This window comes from Myotis nattereri, assembly GCF_964212035.1.
Source record: "Myotis nattereri genome assembly, chromosome: 8".
Taxonomy (NCBI): domain Eukaryota; kingdom Metazoa; phylum Chordata; class Mammalia; order Chiroptera; family Vespertilionidae; genus Myotis; species Myotis nattereri.
This window is the reverse complement of record NC_138083.1, coordinates 49,514,604-49,540,805: the sequence shown is the minus strand read 5'-3', so window position 1 is coordinate 49,540,805 and position 26,202 is coordinate 49,514,604. Positions and strand designations below refer to the sequence as shown.

The 26,202-nt window shown below is 39.0% G+C and overlaps 1 protein-coding gene across 1 annotated transcript in view; it reads left to right on the top strand.

Moving 5' to 3' along the window:
* CD226 (CD226 molecule) overlaps positions 1–26,202 on the top strand; it is a 60,868-nt gene that overhangs the window by 31,412 nt on the left and 3,254 nt on the right. Inside the window, exons 3-4 of the mRNA XM_081097858.1 lie at positions 10,347–10,449; positions 14,573–14,630. Coding sequence (XP_080953984.1) covers positions 10,347–10,449; positions 14,573–14,630 — 161 coding nt within the window. The remainder of the gene's footprint in view (positions 1–10,346; positions 10,450–14,572; positions 14,631–26,202) is intronic.

The following is a 26,202-nucleotide window of genomic DNA, read 5'->3' as shown; positions in this document are numbered from 1 at the left end:
GTTTTCTAGCTAGATTAGGTCTAGATTTTCTTCATCAATATTGGACATTTGCTGTTTAGTGATTACTGATCAAAGATACCTGAACTCTTAGGTTAATTGCATTGCTTGAGAAGAAATTTTCATGAACTTTGTTTACATTTATATCTTTCAAAAAAGTCTATTTCATTTTTAAATTTTATTTTTCTTCTTTACCATATTTTCTGTAAATGGTGCTTAATTGCTGGTCTCCTCTGTTTGGAGGATGAGGTTTGTAAAGGAAGGTGGCAGAAGTGTTCAGTAGAAAAACATGGGGCCAGAGCCAAGAGAGCCTTCCCATAGATTGCTTCCATGAGGCCTAGAGTTCATTAATCCAGAATGTTCTGTCCCACTCCTGGGAATTTATAGTAGATGTGAACACTGTAGGCATGGGGGTTGTCTGAGCTGGTGCACATAGGGCTGACAGATGTGCCCGTTGCCCTGGCACAGTGTGATGGACCTCGGCCTCTCATTATCTTCACACACATAGAACATAATGTGCATGACGGTTAGTTCATATGACAGAACCACAGACCAGAGTCCCCGAGCAGGGCTTGCACTTCCCACCAGTTCAGACAGTCTCCCATGAAACAGATCAACCACGATTGCCAATGTAGTTATGTTTTTAAGTTTCCAGGCAACAACTGGGTATCCAGATGAAACAGACAGTTTCCATCATCACAAGCGAGCTGATTACTCAATCATGGCCTATTATGTCGTTGGCTCTGCTCAAATCTGTTCTTTCAGGAGACACTGCCCTGCATATTGATTTACTCATCTCTCCTGCTCCCGCAGTCATTTCTTTATGCATACTGTGCTTGTATATATAAAGGAGATATTGAATTGAGTAATAGAAAATTAATGCCAGAGAGAGAGAAATGTTGAAAGAGGTCATGTTGAGTGGGCGATGCCGTTGCAGAAGGAACGTTGCTGAGTGTGTTGGTGTGTCAGGTGCCTACAGCAGATTCGCAGGGAACATCACGATAGAGTGTTAAGTGGGTGGTATCACAAAGCAGCTAATCCTGGGAAAGGATTTTCTTTAAGTGGGTCTTTATCCACAGCGTCAATTTCAAACAATTTTCATGAAGTTTTCTTCTCCTCAGGAGCTTAGAGCACAGGTAGACAGACATTCAAATTCAGATCCATGCACTGACTTTCTTCCCACTGAAAATCCATGGCCAGACTTATTCAGAGACTTGCCTAATGACTCCAGCCACAAAACAGCCATTTAGACTGTCGTGGGTGGATTTCTCATTTTAAAGCATCTGGAAACTGTTAACAGCTTGCGGTTGTCTCTCAGAGTCTTATTAAGAACTGAGCATAGAGGATGGTGTGAAATTTTCCCCAAGGCAAGTAGGAAACAAGTTACAATTTAAAAAATTTTGCTCTTCATATAAGATTAATGATGTTCCATTCTCCATGGCAATTCTAATTTTCAGTATCACAGTTCAATTAGTCAACGACTTCCAATTTCAACTGAAGTATTTCTATCATGTACTGACCTGACTCCTGCAGAATATTCAAGGGTGACCTAGTAGATTTGCAGAGGGCTGTTTTGAAAAGAACAGGAAATGAATAGTAAACATTTATCATTTGTAAAGATATATCTTTGGACCCTACTAGTAAATTGTATCATAAAGCAATTTACATTGAATTGATTCAGGGATTCTTAAAGGGCATTAATTAAACTGAGAAATATTTTTAGGTAGCTTTTATAAAATAAATATTTTGCAGTCCTCTTTGGCCACAATAAAGTTCATTTCCAGAATTAATTCAATATATTTTACTTTTGCTGGAACTCAATGTCACTGTGATGTTTATAGTTGTTTGAATAGAAGAGTGGGCGTTTTATTGGATGAACCCACAGGAAGAGATTCCTCCTTTCACAGATATAGGTTGACATGGTGATGGCTCTTGATCCAACTGGTGGGGTGTGAAGAACAGCTTTAGCTAGGGTGAATAGTGAGTGAAATGAGAATCCTTATCATCACAATGATGGACATGGGCAAATGAAGAATGTATACTGCAATGAGAAGATTGCACTAACAAAGGCTGGGATATTGTCTGTCTTCAAAGAAACTCAAGGACACAATGGATGTGCAAACGACCCCTAAATCAAGGCCACAAGGAGACACATTTGCAAATATAGAAATATAGGTTTGCAGGGTATGATTATTGTCCTGATGTTAACATGCTTGGGTTTTTTGTCTTATATAGAGCACTGAGATAAATGCTTCACTCTTTTAAGTTGTGTGAATTCAGATGTCTGTTACATTTGCTAGGAGGGGCAGGGAGCATATTAGTCAATTGGCCATGTGTAAGCATTCCTCCACTCACAGGGACAAGAGAAAACAAAAATTTATTTTCCATGTTAAAGTATTCAGAACAGTTATATTCTCTCACATTTTTGGGCCTTTGCAACTAAATACATACAATGTTTAAATGACATGGTATGCCTACTGTATTTTGTTGCATAGGGAAGATGTTTATGCTGATTTCAGTAGAGCATTTGAAAAATTTCCCATTATAGCCTTGTGCATAAACGTAACGCAGACACTGTAATGGAGAGTCATGCCTGGTAAGACAACAGTAAGGGTAACAATGTGCTAGGGAGTTATAATTAGAACCCAAATCTCCTCCCTACCCAGAAAATAGCTCCACAGAGGTAGAAAAGAAAGAAAAAAAAATCATTATTGAATAAGCACTCAACCAGAATTGAGGAGTGCATCACAGGCAATCTGCTAAGAGACTGTAAAGACAGAAAGAATCTCCCCTTTTGTAGAGCCCAGCAGCTACAACCCATGACACCCACGTTCTCAAGGTCCTCAAGTAAGGACTTGATGGCCCCATTTGTCACCGAGGTCATCCTAAAATGAGCTGCTTAGTCTTTCCTCCAGGAGGTGGTTTTGCTCCTTGGAGCAAGGCTCCAGTCCTTCCGCAGAATTGGGAGAGGGGGCCTCTCTTCCTATGACGACATTCCAAAAGGATGGCTTTGATCTGTTACAGCAGAGAAACAAAGCAAATCAGGAGAGGGGAAAGGCACATGGGGCCAAGTCAGAAGGACTGATAGATCTCCAGGCAGCAAACAGGTGTTTTCCTTAACAGTTAGGGAAAGGTGGGATGCCCCCAAATCCCAGTTCTCACCCACTAGTCCAGGGCCGGTCTCAGGTCTGCCACACTCACTCTCACTGAGAAGGTGAACAGTGTGCATGCAGTCTTGACATTCTGACTTATGATGCATGAATACAGTCTCCTTTAAATAATAGGTGTTTATAAAAATTGAGGTACATGCTCAAGAAATACAGCCAGACAGAAATATTCGGGGGGAAAAGGTGAAGTGTCTAATATGGTGGAGTCAATCTTGAAAACTTTCTCGACAGGTGTAGCAAGTCAAAGAATGTCACCGTCCACATATGCTGACTTAGGTAACCCTTGCCATCCACTCACCAGTCACTGTAGAGAACCTTGGCCCATAGTAGGGCATCACGCAGGTAATGACACCAGAAAATGTAGCTAGATCGAGTAGGTAAACATTACAGCCAATCTTAGACTATGTTTCCCAAATGATATAACATTTGTAAGTGCGTAAGTCATTTACCATCGGGAGAGGCAAACCCACTGTAGCAAAATCTGTACATGGGGCTATAGCTGTGGGCAAACTATGGCCCGCGGGCCGGATCCGGCCCGTTTGAAATGAATAAAACTATTGAAAAAAAAAGACCGTACCCTTTTATGTAATGATGTTTACTTTGAATTTATATTAGTTCACACAAACACTCCATCCATGCTTTTGTTCCGGCCCTCTGGTCCAGTTTAAGAACCCATTGTGGCCCTCGAGTCAAAAAGTTTGCCCACCCCTGGTAGAAGCTCACTTCCCTCGTTGGCTTGCTGCAGGACAATCACTCAGACTCTCAGTGCCTATGTTTCTCAGCTAAAATCCGACAATGCTTTTATTTTGAGGGCGGGTAGTTGCTGTTCTCACAGAAGAAGGATTACAGGTAGATGTCATGGTCCTTTAATTGTCTGAAAATAATTTATCTCCTAGGACCTTCTTGCTATACAACAGGGAAAGATTTTCTGAAATACAGAGTATAAAATCGACTGGTACAAAGAAAGTTGACCTTTAAAATAATATTACCACGCCAATATCCACTTGCTAAATAGTTCAGGCATACAGGAAAGTTCAGCCGGCTTCTGGCTACTCTTCTTTCCAGTGGTCCTCCACACTTACACCTGTTTCACAAGTTTTCACCAACACGCCCTCTGCTCTTCCCCATGAAGGTGGGCATGCCCTCAGGAGCAAGATTCTTCTGTCACTCATGACTGGTTTTCAACATGGAATTCCAACACAAAAAGAATAGAAATGAGTTATTTACCCCTAACTTCGAATGTATAGATACAACATGTAAGTAGACTTATTCATAATTTATATATCAGTTGTTGCTTAAATATATAAAGCTTCTCTATCTGTTTTACCTAAGCCCCATTTCCACTTTTGGGGTTGACTTAATCACCACTTTGCAACTGAAAAAAAAAAAGCATTTGGGAGGACAAGGGATATTCCAAGGGAAGAAAATTAGAATTAGAAGACAGGTCTGGGCCCCAGGACATCTCTCCTCAATCTCTGTGTTTTCATCAAATTGATGTTGAAGGTGGCCGGAGGTTGGATATTTGCATTATATGTGTAGTAAGTAAAAACTTGCAGTAGACCGGGTAACCCTGAGGCTATCTGCTCACACATCCTTACTCTGTGGGAAGTCACACGTTGCATATTCCATCTGTACCCGGAAATAAATCCAGTTTTTCTGCTTCTTTTTTAACGAGGCAAAAATGTAAGAATAACTCTAACTGATAACCCCTATGACCCACCCAGGCTGCCTAGAGGGTTAGGCTCTGTGAGTTTTTCCCAGCATGCTTCTCAGTTCAGATATTTAGGCCCTGAGTGACCTCACTTACTAACCTGACCCCACTGTTTCCTCACTCACTAACCCACCCCAAACTCTAATTCAGGAGAAGCAATCACTTTACTGCCCACTGCTGTCCACCTGGCCCTGAGGGGAGACCTGGCAGCATTCCTATCATGGGCCTTGTAAGGGTTTATGACTCAGCCATAAATACTTATCATGAGGGCTGCAGCCCTGGAGTGAATTGTTCATTTATATATCTCACTGACAATTTATTTTAACTGTATTTATCCTCTTTGATGGGAGGGAAAATAATGGCCGTATGGTTCACGACACTTTTGGCCTCCTATGAATCAACACACCATTGGGAAGAATGTGGGTGGGGGGGAGGGAAGTCAGCAAAATAGTGGCTGCTGAGAATAGACAAGCATTCTTCTTTCTTTAAGAGGGAGGTTTCCAGGCTGATGTTTCTTAACCAAAGATCTGTTAGCGGAAATTAAGAAATAGTGAATGTTAGGACTGTCAATTAACTCCCTAAAGCATCCAGTGCTGTTTGCTTTTCTTTTGTACATTTGTGTTTTTAGCCATACCGTGCCCAGCGAGCTGCGTGGTTGCACCACGGGGTTCTAAGTCCTGATGGCTCACATAAAGGCAGAGGAAGGGCGGGAAATGGGGAAAGGCAGGACTGGCTGGAGGCTGGGGTGCTCTCCATGGCCCAGTCTCCTGCAGTGTTACTGAATCCTACCTGCCCCCCACGCTGTTCCCCTTATTTCTTATGGGAAAAGGCTTGTTCCTTGGGTGTTTTTAAATCAGCCAGGACCTTTCAAAACAATGTGAGCTCCTGCAATAAGGAAATAGCTGTTGGGTCTCTTGCTTCTTTCACAGAGTGCCTAAACACTTGCCATTTTCTGTGGAATGGAGGAGGGGCACTGCAAGGAGCCTCTTTTGCTATAATAGTTGGTCTTAGTCCCCAGTTCCTGACACAAGGGCTTCGGAGACCCTTGGTCTCGAGAATGTAGTGACTTTTTATGTTAATGGGGGACTGGTGGCTGAAGGCCCCTAGGTAGCTGCAGGATAGGGCTAGTTGCCTGAAGAGGGATCCTCTGGTTAGAGGTTTGGAACTTTGAGCCCCGTCCCCTGAGGGGAGAGGGGCTGGGATGAACTAATCACCAATGACAAATGATTTAATCAATTGTGACTGTTCTGATTACAGAAAGCATATTCTAACCTGCCTGTGAGTTGTATGCCCTGGGACATGGGAGCTATCCATCCGAATGCAGTCCATCCTCCTTTCCCCGAGAACTGCCTATCATTAAAGATTTTACAACCTGTGGCTGAAGCAGTCTAGTCCTGGAGGCACCCACACTTTGCAACTCCTAGCCCCTATTATCTGTAATCTGGTCCCAGAGGTGCCCAGAGGCACCCGCCCTCTGCGACCCCCTCAGCATGCATCGCTTCTAACCTGTGACCATTATTCTTTGCCTACTTTCCCTTGCCTGTAATTCTTAATTTCATGTAATTGTTGTCCTTCTAACTATGGGGGGGGGGGGTGGTGAGGAGGGGAGGGAGCGTTAGAGCAGATTTTTTGTGGATGACCTACTGGCATTATTGGAATAAATGCTCATATATATGTCTCTACTTAATTGTCTCAAGTAGTGACAGGCAGCCCAGATCCATTGGTTGTCCAGTCAAGGTGCCAGTTGGGATACTGGGAATATCAGGGGAACACCATGTAAAATATATGATTGTCTAACCACCAAGCTATACACTTGAAACCAATACAAAATAAAACTGAAAGTAAGTAAATAAATAAATAAGAGAGTTATATCTCAGACCTAATAACAAAAAACAAAACAAAACAAAAACTTCACTTAAGACATAAACCCATGGATTTGAAATTCTGATGAACCAATACACATGCCTTGAAATATAATGTATTAAAAGATGAATGAGTGAACAGATCTGACTCTAGCAGTTCAAACATTACCAGAAGAGGTGGAAAGAGGTAACATATTTTACAATACAGAATGCTTTGGAAACTTGTATCTATAATTGGACATTGTGAAATAAGTGGCCATCCTTTTGAGTGGTTTCTACTTCAGGCATCTAATTTAGAGTTTAATAAAAACAATGCCAACTTAATTCTTACGGGTTCTGTGGTCCTTTCTACAAAGTAGCTCTCTACAGCCTGCACTTTAAATATAACCATTAAATGTTGGCAGATTATTCTGTTTTAAGCATGCAGGCCTTTACATTTTTGAGCTATTTACCCCCCTCCCCCCGATTAATAAAAGCAATATATCATTTAGACAGTTTGGAAAATACCAAAAAGTCTAAAGAAACAATTGCTTTTAATTCTATTCCCTGAAGACCATCACTTTAAAATGTTGGCATGCTGTTGCCTTGCAGGCTGTTTTTTCCTGAGTAAGTTCCATACTTGATTGAGAACTGTGCGATTGTGAATTCTGGTTTTGAAATTTTACTTCACTTTCTATCTATGGTCAGCATTTTTCATTTCCTTGGGATTCTTTACAGCATTCCATTGCCCATAGCCATGAGATGCAGGGTGGCCCCTAGACCAGCATCATAGACTTCACAGGAGAGCTGTGAATTCTGGGAGCCACCCAGGCCTAAAGGGTCAGACACTCTGAGGGTGGGGCTCAGCCACCAGGTAATTCAGATGCAAATGAAGTTTGACAACCCCAGCTGCAGAGTCTGGCTGGTTTGTCTACTCTTGGGAAATGAGGATTTTCTTTTTGTTGTTAGAAATGTTATACAGTTTTGAATTTTTCTTTGGAATAAAGCAATTAATCAAACATTAAAGGGTGTGACACAGAGAACAATTTCTTTTTCGTTGCAGGTTGCAGCAGTTTTTGCTTCTCAAAGAACTTGTGATGGGCAATCTCACCACAGGCTTCCTTTTATAGCAACTTACTCTTTAAGAGCTTTTCGTTAATAAGTTATAGCTCTCATTGTCTTATGTACCTTTTTCTCAATAGCAAGGATATGATAAAACAACCTACCAATATTATGTTTATCTTTACATCTCATTTGTAATAATTTGACCAACAGTTATTTTTCATTTTGACTGGCTCAGGCCTGTATATTTATTTATTTTTATAAATGGGAAAGTCATTTCTCATTCAGAGCTTTATTTATATTTTATTCTAGTATTTCCATAAAAATTCAGATCTCTACTTCACCGAGATTTTTTACTGTAATAACGATGTAAATAGCATTTTAAAAATGTAGTTAAACAATTCTCCCAGAATACTGTCAATGAACTTATTGATAATAACTCTTATTTTCTTGCTATGATTGCCTGTTTGATTTAACCTTAGCATATATTATATTCAAATTATTTCAGTATAGCAAGTCCTTTTATAGTCCTGGGTTATAATGCAAAATAATTTCAGGAATTTTGTTTATTTTCATAATGTGCCAAGAGCTTCAAAATATTAATTTCTTATTTAATGGGGAGAAAGTTTAATTGTTCCTTTTGTAGTTGGAATAACTTATTTTTGCTCTGAGTAAGTTCCTCTTCCCATCAAATTTGGACAAGTTTATATACTTTTATTCACCTAATAGTTTAAATGAATTTAAAGTATAAAAGTATTGTTCATTATTTAACTTAGGTTCTCTTCGCAGTAATACTTGCAAAAGAATGAGTGGGTGTAGACTTTGAACTCTTAGCATGAACAAAATAGTAGCTAAATAGTGAATTAGGAAGGGAGAAATAATCTGTCAGATTGTTAAAAATCCAGTGAGAAGTGTGATTTCTCCAGTTACTGTGGGATTCTAGAGAGCCAGGAATCACAGGACCAGCACTGGGGCTCTAATTTCCAGAGCCGGAAAGTTGTGCTGTTTCTGCGTTGGCTTATACCCATCTTGCATGTTTGCTCTCCCCAAAAAAGGTGGCAATAAAGACAGGCGCTGGGTTCCAGTTCCATCCCATTCCCAGCAATGGCACAAATGGGTGGAGTTCTTCTTTTGGGAGGGAGCTCTGTGGGTGGCAGTGGGTGAGGTGTGCTGTGGGCAGGAGGACAGTTTACAGATGAAATGCGCTCTGAGCTCACCGAGCTCATACTGCAGAGGTGATTGATGTCTCTCTAGTAGTTTGTTACTCTTGGATATTGTCGCCATAATTCTGTGATTCAATCAGAAGTGTCGTCATTGTCATCAGTGGACAGATGAAGAAAGGCATGCAGAGAAGGTTAAGGTTTTGCTGGAGGTCAAAAAACATAATAGTGAGCCTGGCTGGTGTGGCTCAGCGTTTAAGCATCAATCTTTGAACCAGGAGGTCACAGTTCAATTCTGGTCAAGGGCACATGCCTGGGTTGCAGGCTCAATCCCCAGTGCGGGGCATGCAGGAGGCAGCCGCTCAATGATTCTCTCTCATTAATGCTTCTCTCTCTCTCTCTCTCTCTCTCTCTCTCTCTCTCTCTCTCTCTCTCTCTCTCCCCCACCCCTTCCCTCTAGTTTGTTTGTATATTTTAAACTAGATAGTGAAAGAATCAGGGTGGGAATTTCAAATTCCTGGACTGTGGTTCTTTCCATGGAAGCAGTGAGTTGGAATAACACATTTTTTTTTGCTGATTATTTTTTTTACCATTAATCCCAACTGAGTAGAAAATAGTTTTTAAACAAAATTCTACTTATAAACAACAAAGTTACATACTGTTGTGTGTTGAATGTACTTAATACATAGTATTTTTTTTTAAAATATATTTTTATTGATTTTTTACAGAGAGGAAGGGAGAGAGATAGAGAGTCAGAAACATCGATGAGAGAGAAACACCTATCAGCTGCCTCCTGCACACCCCCCACTGGGGATGCGCCCGCAACCAAGGCACATGCCCCCGACCGGAATCGAACCCGGGACCCCTCAGTCCGCAGGCCGACGCTCTATCCACTGAGCCAAACCGGTTACGGCAATACATCGTATTTAAGTAATCTTTATTTGTATACTATTTAAAAAATTTTTATTGATTAAGCTATTACATATGTGTCCTTATCCCCACGTTACCCCCATCCTCCCCACTTATGCCCTCACTCCTTGTATACTATTTTGATGGGTTTTTTTTTTCTTAAAAGATTTTACATTTGCAATCAGGAGCTCATTAGAATGAAGGGATATCTGTCTCAGGCAAACACTCTTTCTATTCTTATTCTTAAGGTGTCAAATCAAATCTTAGAGATCGAAGAACCAGCAAAAATCTGTCAGGAGTCCGAAATACTTAGTAGACTGAACGGAAAATTATAGTTTTCCCTTATCTCCTCCTGTGTTTTTTTTTTCTCTCTTGGATTAGTTGTTTGTTTTCAGTTGTGCCTCTACGATGATGGATGTATCTTTTCTCATTTTTCTGTCTTCCTTTTGGCTGGCTTTGGCTGAATTCCTAATTTCTACTATAATTTTTTTTCTCTTAGGTAAAAACGACAAGCAGTATGTCCTCTGGATGGTTGTAGGGGCAGTTTTATCGTTGCTGTTTGTTATCCTAATTGCCGCTGTCATTGTCATTCTGTATAACAGGTGAGCATTGCGCCTCCTTCTGAATCTTGTTTACCCTGAGCGATTCCGATGTTCGAGGATCTCTACAATTAATCACCCAGCATTGGCCAAGCTGTCTTAGCACTCACATATGTTTTTTTGAGTGCTTTTCTTACACAAAGGAGAGGAAAGAATTGTGGTAATAGTGGAGGAAAAGGGGAGAGTCATTCACTTAATAATTAGTAGGAGCTGGCCGTCTGCCCCGTATTAACAAAGCTTTCATATGCCTATTGCCTCCTCTCTGACTCCTACTCCAGTGATCTTCCTTCTCCTTTAGGAAAAAAAAGCTGTTGGGTGAGGAGTGGTGTGTGTGTGTGTGTGTGTGTGTGTGTGTGTGTGTGGGAGAGAGAGAGAGAGAGAGAGAGAGAGAGAGAGAGAGAGAGAGAGAGAGAGAGGAGGACTGGATCCAACAGTAATAAAGCCTTCACTTATTCATCAGCTATTTCTTTTGGCAGTGGTGAACGAGATGTGATGAAGCACATATTCTAATAAGCAAACAACATTATTTAAATGGCTGTCTATTCCCTGAAACAAACAATTTAGTTGTTCTTATTAAAAATTATCAAGGAAGAAAGAGGTTGGGAGGGGCGATCTTAGAGAGAGCAGGTGGCCACTGGCCTCTTAGTGTCCTACCTTTCATGTCCATGGCACACTTGGAAATTTCTAGGATATTCTTGGTGAACCCTTTCTTCCCTTCCTAGCTCTCCATATTCACTCACTCACATGCCTAAGTGTCTGTTGCAGTCTTAGCTGTGATCACACAGGGGTGGATATACTGTGTTCCAACTAAGGTTACCTTCCTAAGGGAGGAGGAGACCAAGCATTTGATGTCTACATTTGGCGTGTCTAGCACAGCATTGAAAGACACTTTATACATGTTTATTGGATGGATGAATCCATCCATTCCCCATTCTTCTCTCCCCAGAATATTGCCACAGATGCATGGTAATATTACACACACACGCATGGCTTATTGATTGGATTTCCAGAGGATTTCTCTGTCTCATCTCCATCTCTCCCCCCCCCCCGCCCCCACCTTTTTGAAAGCTCTTATCATCACTCCCCTGATTTTATTCACACTCTGCCATCTACTCACAACATCTCCTCTCTTTCTGATGCCCCTGGGTTTTCCTGGTTCCTTTCCTGAAAGTTAAGGCTGGCCATGTCAACATCCTGTTTAAAACCTCCTGTTACCGATCCCCTGTCACTAGAATAAAGGCAAAACGCAATGAGCCCTGTCGTTCTGACCCCAGTCTAATTTCCATTCATATTTTCTCCTTTTCTTATTCCGCTCAGTATTGACAAATTTTGTTAAAACTGCAACTTTTCTGTGAGCACACTTGGCTCTCTTTCCATTGTCACGCCACCAAAGTGCTGTTTCCTCTATGTTTGGCCTTAATCCTCTGGACCATTCAAGGTGTGGGACCCCTGTTCCTGTTGGAGGTCTGTCCTGCCTCTCTCCCTCTCTGCCCAGAGACGTGGCCTCACTCTCCGGAATCCCTCGTGCTTCTCATCTGCTATACCTTGCAGCCTGCTTGCTAATTTAATCACATTCACACTTGTCTTTCCTTCTATTCATGATGGCAGTGGTTATGTTTTATTCATGTTTTAGTTTGATAGCATTTAGTGCTAATCTTTCCAAATAATGGATGGTCAATAAGCATTTGTCTAATTAAATTGAAACGCCGAACTGTCATTTTTCCTTTCTCTCTGTCACCCGGATGCCCTCAAAGCTTCCTCTGGTCAGAAATCAGCCAGTTGGGGTAAGGAGCCTGGGATGGGGTGTTAGTGACGTTGAGGATTCTCTACTGCTCCACCTTGGTGGATAAAAAATGCACCGAGGGGAACTGTGGCCGCAGAAACACTCGGGGGCCCAGACAGAATGAGTGACAGCAGGTCTCTGGAGGGTCCTAGATGCTGGACATGAAGGATTGAGTTTCATGAAAATGCATCACTTTTACAGGAATAGCTAAATTGAACCGTAGACTATATTGTCCGCCCTTGGTTCAAAGTGATAAAAAGATTCCTGGGCTGGGTTCATCATTGGGCAAATGCAAGGGAAAAGCACTTGTTTTCCCACCTTGTCACTGTATCAGCATGTGGACATGTTTGGAAAAATGACACCAGGGCTAAACAGTGACCATCTGAACTCTGTCCTCACGACTGTTTAAAACACCCTTGTCGCTTCAAATGTATTGACTTGGATAGAAGGCAAAGTAAATCACAGTGTGCCTGGAGGAAACTGGGTTCTTCCTGCACACCCAGCCCCTAGGGACGGGGGTGGAGAGGCTCTCCAAGCACTTTCTCTGCTCCCAGTTAGATCAGAATAGTAACACTGTCAAGCGATCATGGCTGGCAGAAGGGCCTAGCCCCGGTAAGCAAGCGTGACAGTCTACATGTGGACACCGGTGTTCATAAGAAGAATTTTAATATTTAATGAGCAAAGGGTTAGACACTTATTTTTACATTTATTGTCAACGTTGATGTTCACTACAAGTAGGGTGTCTGGTCTGCCTGGGATTCTCCAGGTTTCAGCGCTAAAATCCCTCACCTCTGGGAAACTTTAGAATCCACAAACCAGAATGGCTGGTCAACCTAGAATACACCACAATGTATTTACTGTCTTTATTTTGCAGATGAGAGGACTGAACTTTGGAGATGCAAATAACTAGTAAATTGCAAAGCACGAGTCAACACAGATCATCTGACTCTAAGCTTCATGTTGTCTTCTCTTCATCACATTGTATATTCTAGTTTTATGTAAAAAATGTATATATATTTGGCCCTATTTGGGACATTTAACTCTATATTATGATATACAAGCCTTGCAAACCATGACTTAACAAAAGATCAAAAGTCATAGATCAGTGCCTCAGTTTCCTCATTTGTAAAAAGCAGATAGTAACACCTACAGCATAGATTTTTTTGAGCAGTAAATAATTTACATAAAATACCTAGAAATATGCTTGCATGTAGTACACTTACATGTAAAATAAGTAAATAAATTGTTTCAATAATATGTAAACAAATAAATAAAAGCACATAGAATAGGTAAGTTTGTGCTTAGGTTGAGATGGTGGAGGATTTCATAGTAACTAGAAGATACCATCAAGGTCAACATCCACCATCTGAACACCTTTCCCGGGAGAGAAACTATCTTGCCTGATTTTCACAATTTCCATGAAGGAATTCTAAGCTCATCTTTAAAAAACAACTCTACACTTTTGTCCCTTCTTTGTTGTTCAATAAGAATCTCCTTTAGGAAGATGAAAAGGGTCCCCATCTCCCCGTGAAACCATTCTTCACACTTGTATGTAGTTATCTGAGCTAATGTATTCAATCACAGTAGCTTCTTTTCTTCTTTTCCTGTATTTTCTTTTCAAAGACTTCTCTTGAAGTTAGGTTTTTATAGTTTTAATTGGAACCTGGAGAAATTATTCAAAAGCATAGCTCCAGACTGCCCCGTCGACTGCAACCCATGGCCCTAGAGCAGGAGAACATAGTAGTTAAGAGGGAGGGCTGTGGACTCCAATCTGATGCTACCACTAACCAACCATGTGATCTGGGGCAAGTTACTCTTCTCTTTGCCTCAGTCCCCCAACCTGGTAAATAAGAGAGGTTTCTTTTTGAAAAAAAATGAAATTTAAAAAATGTAACCTATACGGGTGGTTTAGTAAACACCTAGATGATTTTATAAAGCTTAATTATATTATCATTGGCACCCAAGAAGTTATTCCAATAGCATTTAAAAGGAAGTTTTAATTGTGGGAAATCAAGTCTGAAATAATTTGGAGAGGGCTATAAGCTATTTATGTAATAACCCACTATGAACCATTCTTTACTAAGCTCACTGGGATTAATGACTAGTGTCCACTGGGTGGATATTCATTTAGTTGCCTCTACCATCTGGAAACACATTGGAGAAGGTGGGAAAATAAAGAACATTTGGGTAAGTATGTATACTAATAAAGTAACTGTGGGTAGCTACTTCAACGTATTTAGTAAGGGCATGTGAGCTAGGGCACAGGTGAGGCATATACAGGATTTGAAATAACATTAGTCTGGAGTGTAATTTTTAATACCTCTATTGAATATGTATTTCCAGGAAGAGAAGGAGACAGAAAAGTGTCCAAGGTAAAGAGTCCCAGGCCACACAGAATAAGGTAAGTTTTCTCAGAGTTGTCATTCCTTGTACATCATAAGTTTTGTAAACTCAGGTCATTTGGCAATTAGCAATCTTCTTTTTTATTCTCCTTTCAACAAACTGGCCGTGCAATTGCCTGTAATTTAAGTGTCAGCTATTTGATGAAATAGTTATTTTCTGAACTATTCTCCTATTATTAATACCCTTCAAAACTGTTTTTACATTAATATAAAGAAAAGAACAATCATACCAACATAATAATCAGCACTGCACAATACCAAAATCTGTACTGGTTTCCTAGGCTGCCACACCAAATACCCACAAAGTGGGTGATTTAGAACAACAGAAATCCATTCTCTTGCAGTTCTGGAGGGTTGAAGTCTAAAATCAAGGTCTCAATAGGATCAGTTCCTCCTTGGGGTGAGAATCTGTTCCATGCTTCTCTCCGAGTTTCTGCTGGCTTCTGGCACTCCTTGACATTCCGTGGCTTGTGGCCTCATCACTCCAGACTCTGCCTCTGTCTTCACATGGCATTCTTCCCTGTGTGAGTGTGTGTGTGTGTTTTTATAACAAACCTATTTTCACATAGGGTCACATCATGAAGGTCTTGGAAGAACATAAATTTGGGGAACACTATCTGACCCAATACAGGGCATAATTATGTTTTTATGCCATAAAGTTATTGTGAGGACTAAATTAAACTACATAAATGGTCTGACCTTTTGCTTAATTGATTAATTAATGGATGTTCAGATTATAAAGCTAAAGAGCCTTCCAAGGGGCTGCAGATGTCTCATGAAGTGTAACCATTTCCTCCTCATTTGCACATGCCCACTTTTGTTTACTGGAAAGAGAAAATTCCATCTGTGTTTGTAGATAAGAGGGATGCTCATGTCTCCACAATGGGTCAAATATTCCCTTTAACACATATTATTCTGTTTAGGGAATTTTACAATAAAACATTTCCCCAAGTGTTATCTACAATTACATCCATTTCTCTTCGACTTAATTACTTATCATTAAATTCTACCCAGTCAAAACGCCAAGTACTAAAATGTTTCTGACAATTTAGTATGTGTGCTTCAGACTTCTCAATAATCTATCAGTTTAAATTTTTCTTCTATTAAGTAGTTACTCTTTGCAAAAATATTTCTTTTTTCTGAATAATTCATGGCTTACTTTTTTGGCACCAACCACAACGACTCAAGAAGTCCTGCCACTCCTGCACCAGCTAATCAGTGGTCTGTTTTATACAACTTTGGGATTTGTTCTTTGTCCTTAGCTGTTGCCCACTCAAGCCAAAACAAAGCCACAGTTGTTGCTGTGAACTTCAGAGGCAGGAAGGAGCTTTGCAACTTCCTACATTATGTATTCAACTTTTTTCAGGCTTTTATAAAATAATGGTATTATGAATGATGATTATAAAGTTAGATTTTAAGCTGATATTAAGATGAAGTTAGACTTACTTGATCTTTTTTTTTTTTTTTTTTATCAACAGGCTATATAAGTAACAATGACACTTGAACTTTCTTTCTCTTTGAAAACACCAAAGCCACTCTAATAACATTATCTTGAAAGGCACTATCAGTTTATTTTGTTAATTTATTGTGTTCAGTTGCTTATTTTTAATACAGGACACCATGTACTGTTCTTTAAAACATGGAAGCATGGAACAGACTGATGAATCTGAGGGAAAGGGGTAGGGAGGCACGGGAAGGATTACCCAAAGAACCTATATGCATATGTATATGCATAACCCATAGACACAGACAATAGTGTGGTGAAGGCCTGGGTGGGGGCAGGATTAGGGTGAAGGAGATCAATAGGGAGAATAAGGGGACATCTGTAATACTTTCAACAATAAAGACAAATTTAAAAAATAAAAATAAAATAAAAAAGTATGGCCTCTGATGACATTTATTCAACAGAAATTAATTAATGGGGCCCACAATGGGAAAATACTATATGAGACTTTCCATATAAAAATGAGAATTGCTCTAATCAAAACCCCTGACATTGGGAAAGGGAGTTTTGCATCTAAACAGGTGTTTTATAAACCCAGTGTAGCAAGAGATGATGTAGACCAGGCCTCTGTTACATCTTACTCGGGGCCTTGCAAGTCAAGAATGTGATGTCTCACAGAAGTTCAATATAATAAAGAGGATGTTTTATGAAATTAATTGTAATAGAAATTTGACCTCTATTGTAGTTGAATGGAGAAGATATTTGTTTTCGGTGTCTTTGTTCGCTGCTTATTGACATGTAGTTGAATGGAGAAGATATTTGTTTTCAGTGTCTTTGTTAGCTGCTTATTGACACCTTAGTGAATAATTGACACCTTAGTGAATTATTGACACCTTCTCTGCCTATCTTTCTAGGCATCTAACAACTACAGAACTTCCTTCTCCATCAGTCAACCATCAGATGGTGCAGGAGAGGACATTTATGTCAACTACCCAACCTTCTCCCGGAGACCGAAGACTAGAGCCTAAGCTTTTTTCTTGATCTGAGCAAATTTATGATTGTTAAATCCATGGATCTTTACACAATTTCTTCCCATTATTCAGTGTCTACCCTGGATGCCAGTAGACTGAATATATTTTACTTTTTTTCAATCCAAACAGCACCCTATTTAATTCCCCAACAAAACGATGGAAAAAAGATTCTCTACTACATTTACATATGAAATCTCCACCTAATAAGTAATAGAAGCCTATGTGCCAATTTCTAAAAACAGTTATAAGATACATACACAATTTTGGGTACATTAACAAAACAGAATATGACACAATGTTAAAGACAATCTCCTGTCTATGGGTCTCATCACCTCTGACTGGAAGGGGCAGCTGTGATGGCCTGGAAGACATCAGAGCCTCTTCTGCTTCCTCATCCCAGGACTGTGCTCAGGGCATAGAGGTGCCTGTCTGTCTTGCCCCTGAGCTACAGTGCAAGCCCTGCTGCTGGCCTGGACATGAAACCACCGGATCCACCTGCTCTTGTTCTCCCTGGTGTTGGTGACCTACATCACCTAGAGAACATTCTTAACAGAAATGTTTCAGTCAACCCGACTCTAATTAGCTTAGACATGAAAGGCAACTTACTGACTCATGTAATGGAGCCATCCGGGGAGGTCAAGCTTCAGGCAAAGGCTATTGACCAGGACTTAAATGTCATGTCTGAAATCAAGTGTGGGCACAAACCAGCTTCTGGATCCCTTTCCATGGCATTGGATACACTTCACTGGTGTTGGTCTAACTCCATGGTCGGCAAACTGCGGCTTGTGAGCCACATGCGGCTCTTTGGCCCCTTGAGTGTGGCTCTTCCTAAGCCTTAGGAGCACCCTAATTAAGTTAATAACAATGTACCTACCCATATAGTTTGTTTAAAAAATTTGGCTCTCAAAAGAATTTTCAATCGTTGTACTGTTGATATCTGGCTCTGTTGACTAATGAGTTTTCCGACCACTGGTGTAACTCATTCGAACTTCCCTCTTGTGCTTCCAAGATGGCTGTCCACAACTCTTGGAAAATTCATAATCTTTGTTTCTGTTTGGTAGAGAGTTTACTTATATGATACAGTTCAGGATTTTTTTCAGGGATTTTGAGCCCTCCTCCGTCCTGTGGAAATTTCTCTGACCTCCCTACTATTCCTATTCCACGCTCAGCTGTTAACTGGTGAAATTCTGTTCATTCCTTTTTTCTCCTCTGAACATCTTAACAAAGCACTTTCATTGTATTTTCGTTAATATTATACATAGTTTGCTAGAGTTTTAAAATACTGCCATATGTTATACACACACACATATATGTACATATATATATTGTGTGAGTGTACAAACACACACACACACACACACACACACACAATTTGTTGTACTTGCTATTCTGGTTGTTAATAAGGAAAGAGATAAAAACAGATCCACTGAATAAAAGGTCAGAATTGAATTAAATTATATTTTAAATCTTTTTTTTGCAAGGTGCTACTTAGGAAGCAAGATGCTTCCTAAGATTCTTCTTTACATATATAATTTATATTGATATATAATACATTAAATAAAAATCTATTTCCTTTGAATGCCACTATTTTAATATTTACATTAAAGTAACCAATTAAAGAAAATTGCTGTTTGATGAGAGGTTTATTAAATGTCGTTATAGAATGCATAGTTTTGTCAGGGAAGGGATGCATCTAATTAACCTACCATGATTAGGTGTTGATTATATTATCATCAGAGTGACCGTGAAACATCATTGAAAGGCCTCTATGGGTGCTGAGCAAATGGCACAGAAATGTCCTTAACTTGTCATCATGCTTATGGGTGGGAGACAAGCGTATGGGGCTCTCATTTGTAGTTAGTAACTATTCAGATTCATAGAATGTTTTTTAAAAATATATATTTCTTTATTGATTTCAGAGAGGAAGTGAGAAGGAGAGATAGAAACATCAATGATGAGAGGGAATCATTGGTTGGCTGCCTCCTGCACGCCCCCTACTGGGGATTGAGCCTGAAACCCAGGCAGGTGCCCTTGGCCAGAATCGAACCTGGGACCCTTCAGTCCGCAGGCCAACGCTCTATCCACTGAGCCAAACCGGCTAGGGCTCATAGAATGTTTTAAGTAATTCAGTTTATTACTAAAAAAATAAAATATACATTTAAAATATGCCAACTTACAAGATAGAGTAAACTAAAAATAGTTTTAGCAGGTTTAGTTATTATGTTGGTTTATCTAGCACTGTATTATAGAAAAACCTACAGCTGCATTTCAGTAATATTCCAAATGCGTAGAGTCCACATTGTAATTAGGAAGCCCTGTAATCACCATATGTCTCCTGATTTATCACAATGTGCTGTGTTCTTATTTTTTAAAATATGTTTTTATTGATTTTAGAGAGGAAGGGAAAGGGAGAGAGAGTTAGAAACAATAATGATGAGAGAGAATCATTGATTGACTGCCTCCTTTACACCCCACACTGAGGATGGAGCTCGCAATCCTGGGCACGTGCGCTGACTTGGAATCGAACCATGACTTCCTGGCTTATAGGTTGACCCTCAACTATTGAGCCACACTGGCTGGGCACAATGTGCTATATTCTTGTACTGCTTGATCCAAGATATTGTAGAATTAAGATGCTTATAAAGTATAGGTGGAGATGTTAAATTGTGAACATCAAGTTTAGCTTCTTTCCACGAAAGTGATAAGAAAATATCTTTGAAAAATATAAAATGACATAAACATGTAACACCATTACTTTATTATCATCATTAGTTTGGCCATTATTAGAATGTAGTGTCTAGAAAGTGTTGACCTTTACATTCATAAATTAGTATATTTTTTTCATTGGTTTGTTCATTGGATTATTCTAAGCCAAGTCTCTATCTATGCTTTCATACATTTATCTGAAAAATAAGACTTTTAAAAACAATAATTCACTTTTCTATTGCTAGTGATAGGTAGTCACAGGCAGACCTGGAATTTCTAGAATAACTGCAGTGCCACAGGGAGTGTTACATGCAGAGCAATGCAAACCACTGGCACTTTGTAGCTTCTCGATTCAGCACTCAGTGCATTTTGTAAGTGGGTGCAGTTCAGGGTCAGAGTGATGTGTGCGGTTTTCTACAAAAAATCGTTCCCTGCCCTTCCCATTTCCCTCCATCAAGATGACACATCTCACTTCTTCTGATTGTTTAATTTCTCTCTACTTCTCTGAATAGCACGCTTATATTACTACCAGATTTTTTTCAATTTTAGGGTATTTATTGATTTGTTGATGTCTTATTCCCATAAACTCATGGCATGTGAATGAATACCTTTCTCATATGACCATCTTTCAAAAATATTTGTCTTAAAGTTTGATTGTTTCCATATTTGTTTTTTTGTTTTTTTATGACTTTGTTAATACTCTTCTCAGTTGAATCACGTGGTAAAAATAACCGCCTTCTCTCCTACAGAACTTTGTTCCCCACCCAGAGTGATTAATTGTTTCTTTTCAGCTGACTATTCTTGTATTTACCATAAGCTTATGTCAGACTCTTCAACAATGGTCTACATCAAGCATGTCAAACTCGCGGCCCGCAGGCCACATGCCTCATTTATTTGGCCCGTGTTAGCCTTTGAGTTTGACATGCTTGGTCTACATGATCTCTGGAGCTTCCGGTGCAACAGATATTCCAACACTCACCTTCCCAGAAAAGTTACTCAAGATCTTTGACTTGGGCCCAGAAGCTGTGGTTCTTTCCACAGAGCTGTCATCTTGATGTCTCCCTTTATCCAGAAAAACGAAGAGAGGGAAACATAAGACCTGGAATCAATTCTAGAAAACATCCAGGTATAAAAGGACACAAAGTCCCAGACTGCAAGCGTGTAACCAGTGCCCAGAGCGGTGGAGCGGACAAGCACAAGCCTGTTATATTTGGGTTTGTGGCTGTATAAGTTGGCAGTAATGGTTTTAAGCACTGGAGGCTGACACAGTGTTATGAAATAAGCAGTTAATTTATTTGAACAATGTGAGTTGTTTGGAAGCAAGTCCAGGTGAGGGATAGAAGCAGCTTGGAAAATAAGGAGACGTGGGGGTAAAGCACAGCTACAACTCTGACTGACTGGCTGGACCGGTGCCCATCAATCTGAATGACATCCCCCACAGCACAGTACTGGGCTACCTTAGAACGAAAGTTTGCAAATACTCAGTGGAGTATAAGATATGTAGAACAGGTGCATATTTTGCACTCTGTGACTCAAGTGCACATTTTGTCTTATGCGGTTTGTGTCAAGAGAGGAAGAGGAAATTTTTTAAAAAGAGGTTTTAAAAAATTATATCATACAAATAGCAAGAGATAATTTTGGAATTATGTTAGATTATGTTGTATAATAATTTCTTATGATAAAAAAGCAGTGTCTAATGAGAGAGAGAGAGAGAGAGAATAAGATTGGAGGAGGAGAAGGAGGAGGAGAAGGGAAGAAATTCAGAACAGCTTTGAGAAAGGACTGGAAGCTGGGAGGTGGTCTCTCTTGCCTTCCCTTACCTCCTTACGTCTGGCTGTCTAGCCATCTCCATGTCCTCTCCTAGGGAAGGCCCCATGCCCATGTGCTGTCAGCTGCCCGTCCCCACCCTCTTCTCCGTGAAGCATAGCAAAAGGGATGAAAAGGCAGCAAGAAAACAAGTGCCGGAGGGAGATGTGGCATGTTTTTTTTGCTCGGTGTAGTAGGTAGTCAGCACTCAATAAGTGTTTAGTGATTGGCCTTTGAGAGCCTATAATTTAGCAGCCTGATTTCCTAAAGCACCCTGATTAATAGGATAACTCATATTTCCATGAATGTTTAGCTATTTTATCCAGTTCTTACTTAAACCTTTATTTTAATAATTCACCATATCAATATAAAAATTCAGTAACTTTGTTTAATATAGTTCTTGACTAGTTTGGAAAAAAGGATGGAAGTTTTGCCATTTTGGGGAATTATTTGGTTTCATTTTCTTTGTTTGTACATTACAAAAATAACAGCATCACTGCTATTGGGCTGTGTCTTGTGACGTTCAATATCTCTAATGCCAGCTCTCTCGTTCACTTTGATTTCTCTCATATTATGGAAGCTCTCTATAAAGGCATAACTCTCTGAAAGAAAAAACAATACTACTAATAAATTAATCTAGAAAACCATAAAAACAGCCCAGATAAGATTTAAAGATTAAACTTGAGAAATGGATTCTGTAAGTGTATTTCCTGAGCGATCTAAATGCCAGTGACCAAGGCCAAGGGATGGAAATATGTAACAAGGAAGTCACTGGTAGCTAGTGTGGTCAGAACTGCAAGCTTCTCACTCTTGATGTGAAATGTTTTTCTAGCAAATGTTCACCTTCAATAATTTCCTTTGTAATTAAAGGGTGAGCCTAGTGCTGGAGAAAAACTGTTTTCCAGTTGTGTGCTGTTGTGAAAGCCATTTGATAAAACTGGATATCACTTCACTGGAAATAAAAGTGCTGGTCGCCATTGTCATTTTCTATATTAACATTCCATAATTCCACCAAACCAGAGTCAACCAAGTAAAAATGATGTCCTATCATAACACAGGTTTAGGAAAGCACCAGAAATACATAATGAATTCTCAGCAATCTTCCATTTAATAAAGGACCTCTTTTATTTTATTTTGAAAATAGCAAGCCAATAAATAAAGGAATAAGTGACATTTTAAAGGTTCGAAGAATATGATTGTCAGAATTCTGTTTAATTACAGTTACAGTTCATCACATGAAAACAAAAATGTAAGGAGATCATATAATATTACAGTGCTAACAATAGTAACTCTTGGGTAAAACCCAGCAATTTTGATGTTCAAATCTCAATCATGCAAACTTGTGGTGGAAAGCAGTATTTTTGGACTGCTTTAGCTTTTTTTAGGTTATGGAGGGAATTTTAATATTGCACAACTATAACTGATTCTCCTGGTAGCAATCTCATTTGTGAATTTCTTATGGTTGTGAGTAAGACATTAATAACAATAGTTTGTCTACTGAGGACTGTAATATAGAAACTAGAAATTTAGAAGAGGGTAATTCTTGAACTATGTACTATTTTTACCAAGGGGAAAAGTCACACAGAAAGATTTAAAAATAATTTAATTATTGCCTCATTATAATATTTTCTGTCCTGCCAAAAAATTTACATTTAGTTTCCAGGGACAGTATTCCTTTGCATTCCATTGCAAAAGGTGGCTCAGCTAGTATTTAAGTACAGATGTCCCCAAACTATTATCTGGAATCAATTATTATTGAAAAGGAAGTATATCAAATCATATATTTTGGAAAAGAAGCAAATTTGAAATGGGTATTTTGCTTCTTGACAAAGGTGTAGTGTCCACAGTTATTTTTATCAAAATGATCATAAACATTCTATTTAATGAAGGACAAATGATATCCCTCTATAAAATACAGTATAGGACTTCACAAAGTATATATAAAATGATTTAAAAGAATTTACAGAAAAAAAAACATACAACACATAATTTAATACATTTTGAAGATTCATATGGATAAGGATTTTGCAAGATGGGATATTTCTGTGTGGATCCCAAAAGATAAGTATAGGGGCATATACAGAGTAGGTCAAAGTAAAAAATGTGTCTGTGTGCATGAGTGTGCTAGGGTTTGTGTAAAGATGGTGCTAGGTGAGGTATTCTGTCGTCTGCAGCCAAGATGATACTGGCTTTCAACGCATTCGTTGTGAGGGTGTAGACTTATGTGTTGCTGTGATTTATACACTGCTGGCTATCACTACAATAACACGGTGTCTTAGAACTTGAAAGAATCTCTATTCTCCATTTCAGGTCTTCATAAAAACTGGGAGCTTCTTTTTCTCCACTCCACTCACTGACATATATTTTTCGATAAAGATAGGCATTGTGCCTTGAATTATGCAATAGACATGTAAATCTGAATTCCATTAATCAAATGATTTCATATGAACCCATATCATGTTCATTTCTGATTTATATTGAATAACAAGATACTACAATCATTTCATTCTCCATCTTTCCCTGCTTTTCAACCCCTCTGTCAAGGAGTTAATGATATTTGAAAACAACATAAAAACCTTTCACAAGGTTTTCTTTGAGAGAAAACCTTTTAAAAATTAAGCCATTATCTCAACCTTCTTTTCCTGAATTTGGGGCTTTACATTTTGGATTCCTTAAAATAAGCGAGTCTTATGAGGCTGTGGGTCATTTGGGTGAATAAGGACAGCAATCAGATTCTGAGGTGAGCACAGCTGCAGGGTCAGGGTGGAGACCTTGCTTCATTTGGGGCACAATTCTGTGTCTACAAAATGGGTTAATGGGTTAATTTAATGTTCTTTTTAAGTTTAAAATTGTAAAATAAAAACAGAGATCAGATTGAGAAAGTTAATTGTATCAACTAATAAAATAAGTTCAGAAATGAACTTATGGACTAAGTATGGAATATGGACTAAGGCAGCAGGCATAGAAAGTGAAGCAAAATAAAAATGAATTAAATGGAATTATTAGAAGGAAGTTGACATATTCCTATTATAAGTATATTTTTCCCTTCTTTAAAATGTTTACAAGATATTAAAATTTTAAACTAAGAAAAGTGTATGAAAATCTCACATAAAAAGTGGCTTTCATATTATTTAGTAATTTTAACTTATTTCTAATTTATCTAAAATTTAATTAATTTAAACAATTGCCTATGTAAGGGTTTGAGGAAAAGCTTGATGTGTAAGGTATTTTAAAGAAAAAAACCCCATAAAAAACAATTCTCCAAATTTCAATTGAAAATGGAAGCTTTTTGAAACTCGCATGAAAATATGTAGCCCTGATATTATCAATTCTTTAACAAAGTTGTGACAAATGCCATAAATAATTAAATCAAAGTGCTACAGAGTAATAAAAATCCCCAAAATAATAATCACAGCGACAATGCAATGAATTAGTAGGAATACAAAACATAGACACTCAATTTTTCCTTTTTTTTTTTTTTTTTTTTTTTAGTTTGACCATCACTTTAGAAAAAGTAAGTCTAAATTTCCAACAAAGAACTGGATGACAGTATAAGAATAGTAATACTTATACCAATCATCCATGACCTACAGGTCTAATAATTGCCCCATAATTGATATTGTTGGTGATGAGTCCAGGAAGAGTTAGAAACATCTGACAAATTTGGGAAAACGCATGTACAAGGGCCTGTTCACTTATAGGCCATGTGGCATTTCTCAGCTCCTACTGCGCATCCCTGGGAGTTGAGATGTAGCCAAGGAAACATTCCTAGGAGCCTGCTAGGTGACCCTATTCCTGACTATTTCTTGCCTGTGAATAAATTACAACATTTATGGGTTTTGGTTTTCTCCTGAGGGGAACATAAAAACAGGAGTTTTATTTTTCACGCTCATCTCCAGAGCTAACTAGCATTCCACCTATCTAGAAAATGTGCCCCAAATCTCATGATACTTCCATGAGAGTCTATAAACTATAATGCCGTATCTAGTTGTAATACATTATAGAACTTGATCCACAAAGATTCACATGCTTCAACAAGAAAGGAAGGATTTGTAGTAGAACATGTGGGTTAAGCTTTCAGGTACATTTATAGAGAACGCACACACGGGCTGTGCATCTTTTCTGACCTGTTCAGCCCCCAGCCTGTCTCACTGATGATGTATCTTCACATTGAAATGCAAATGAGGTTGACTCTACAGGAATGACTCTCAAGTTACTGAAGAGACATTGGACCAAGGGGATCCTGTTACATGTTCTTTGGTGTTAAACAATTTTCACTCTCCTAAAGGAAGCACACTTGTTGGTAATAGGCTGTCTTCGTGTGGTAATGTCAATACTGATAAAACTGATGTCTTGCATACTTAGTACTCAGAGAAACTAGTAAAGAAGGCCATGTCTGGGACATGGCACCGAGGTTAGAATGTTAAGAAAGTAAATCTGAGTGTTACACTAGAGTCTAATGACTAGACAGTTCACTGGAGTCTTTGTAATCCTATCTAAATTGTTGCCCTGACTAATTCCCATTTTCCTTTCAACTCTCTCCATTGGAAATTGCACTCCATAAATTTCACGGGCTAGAAATTT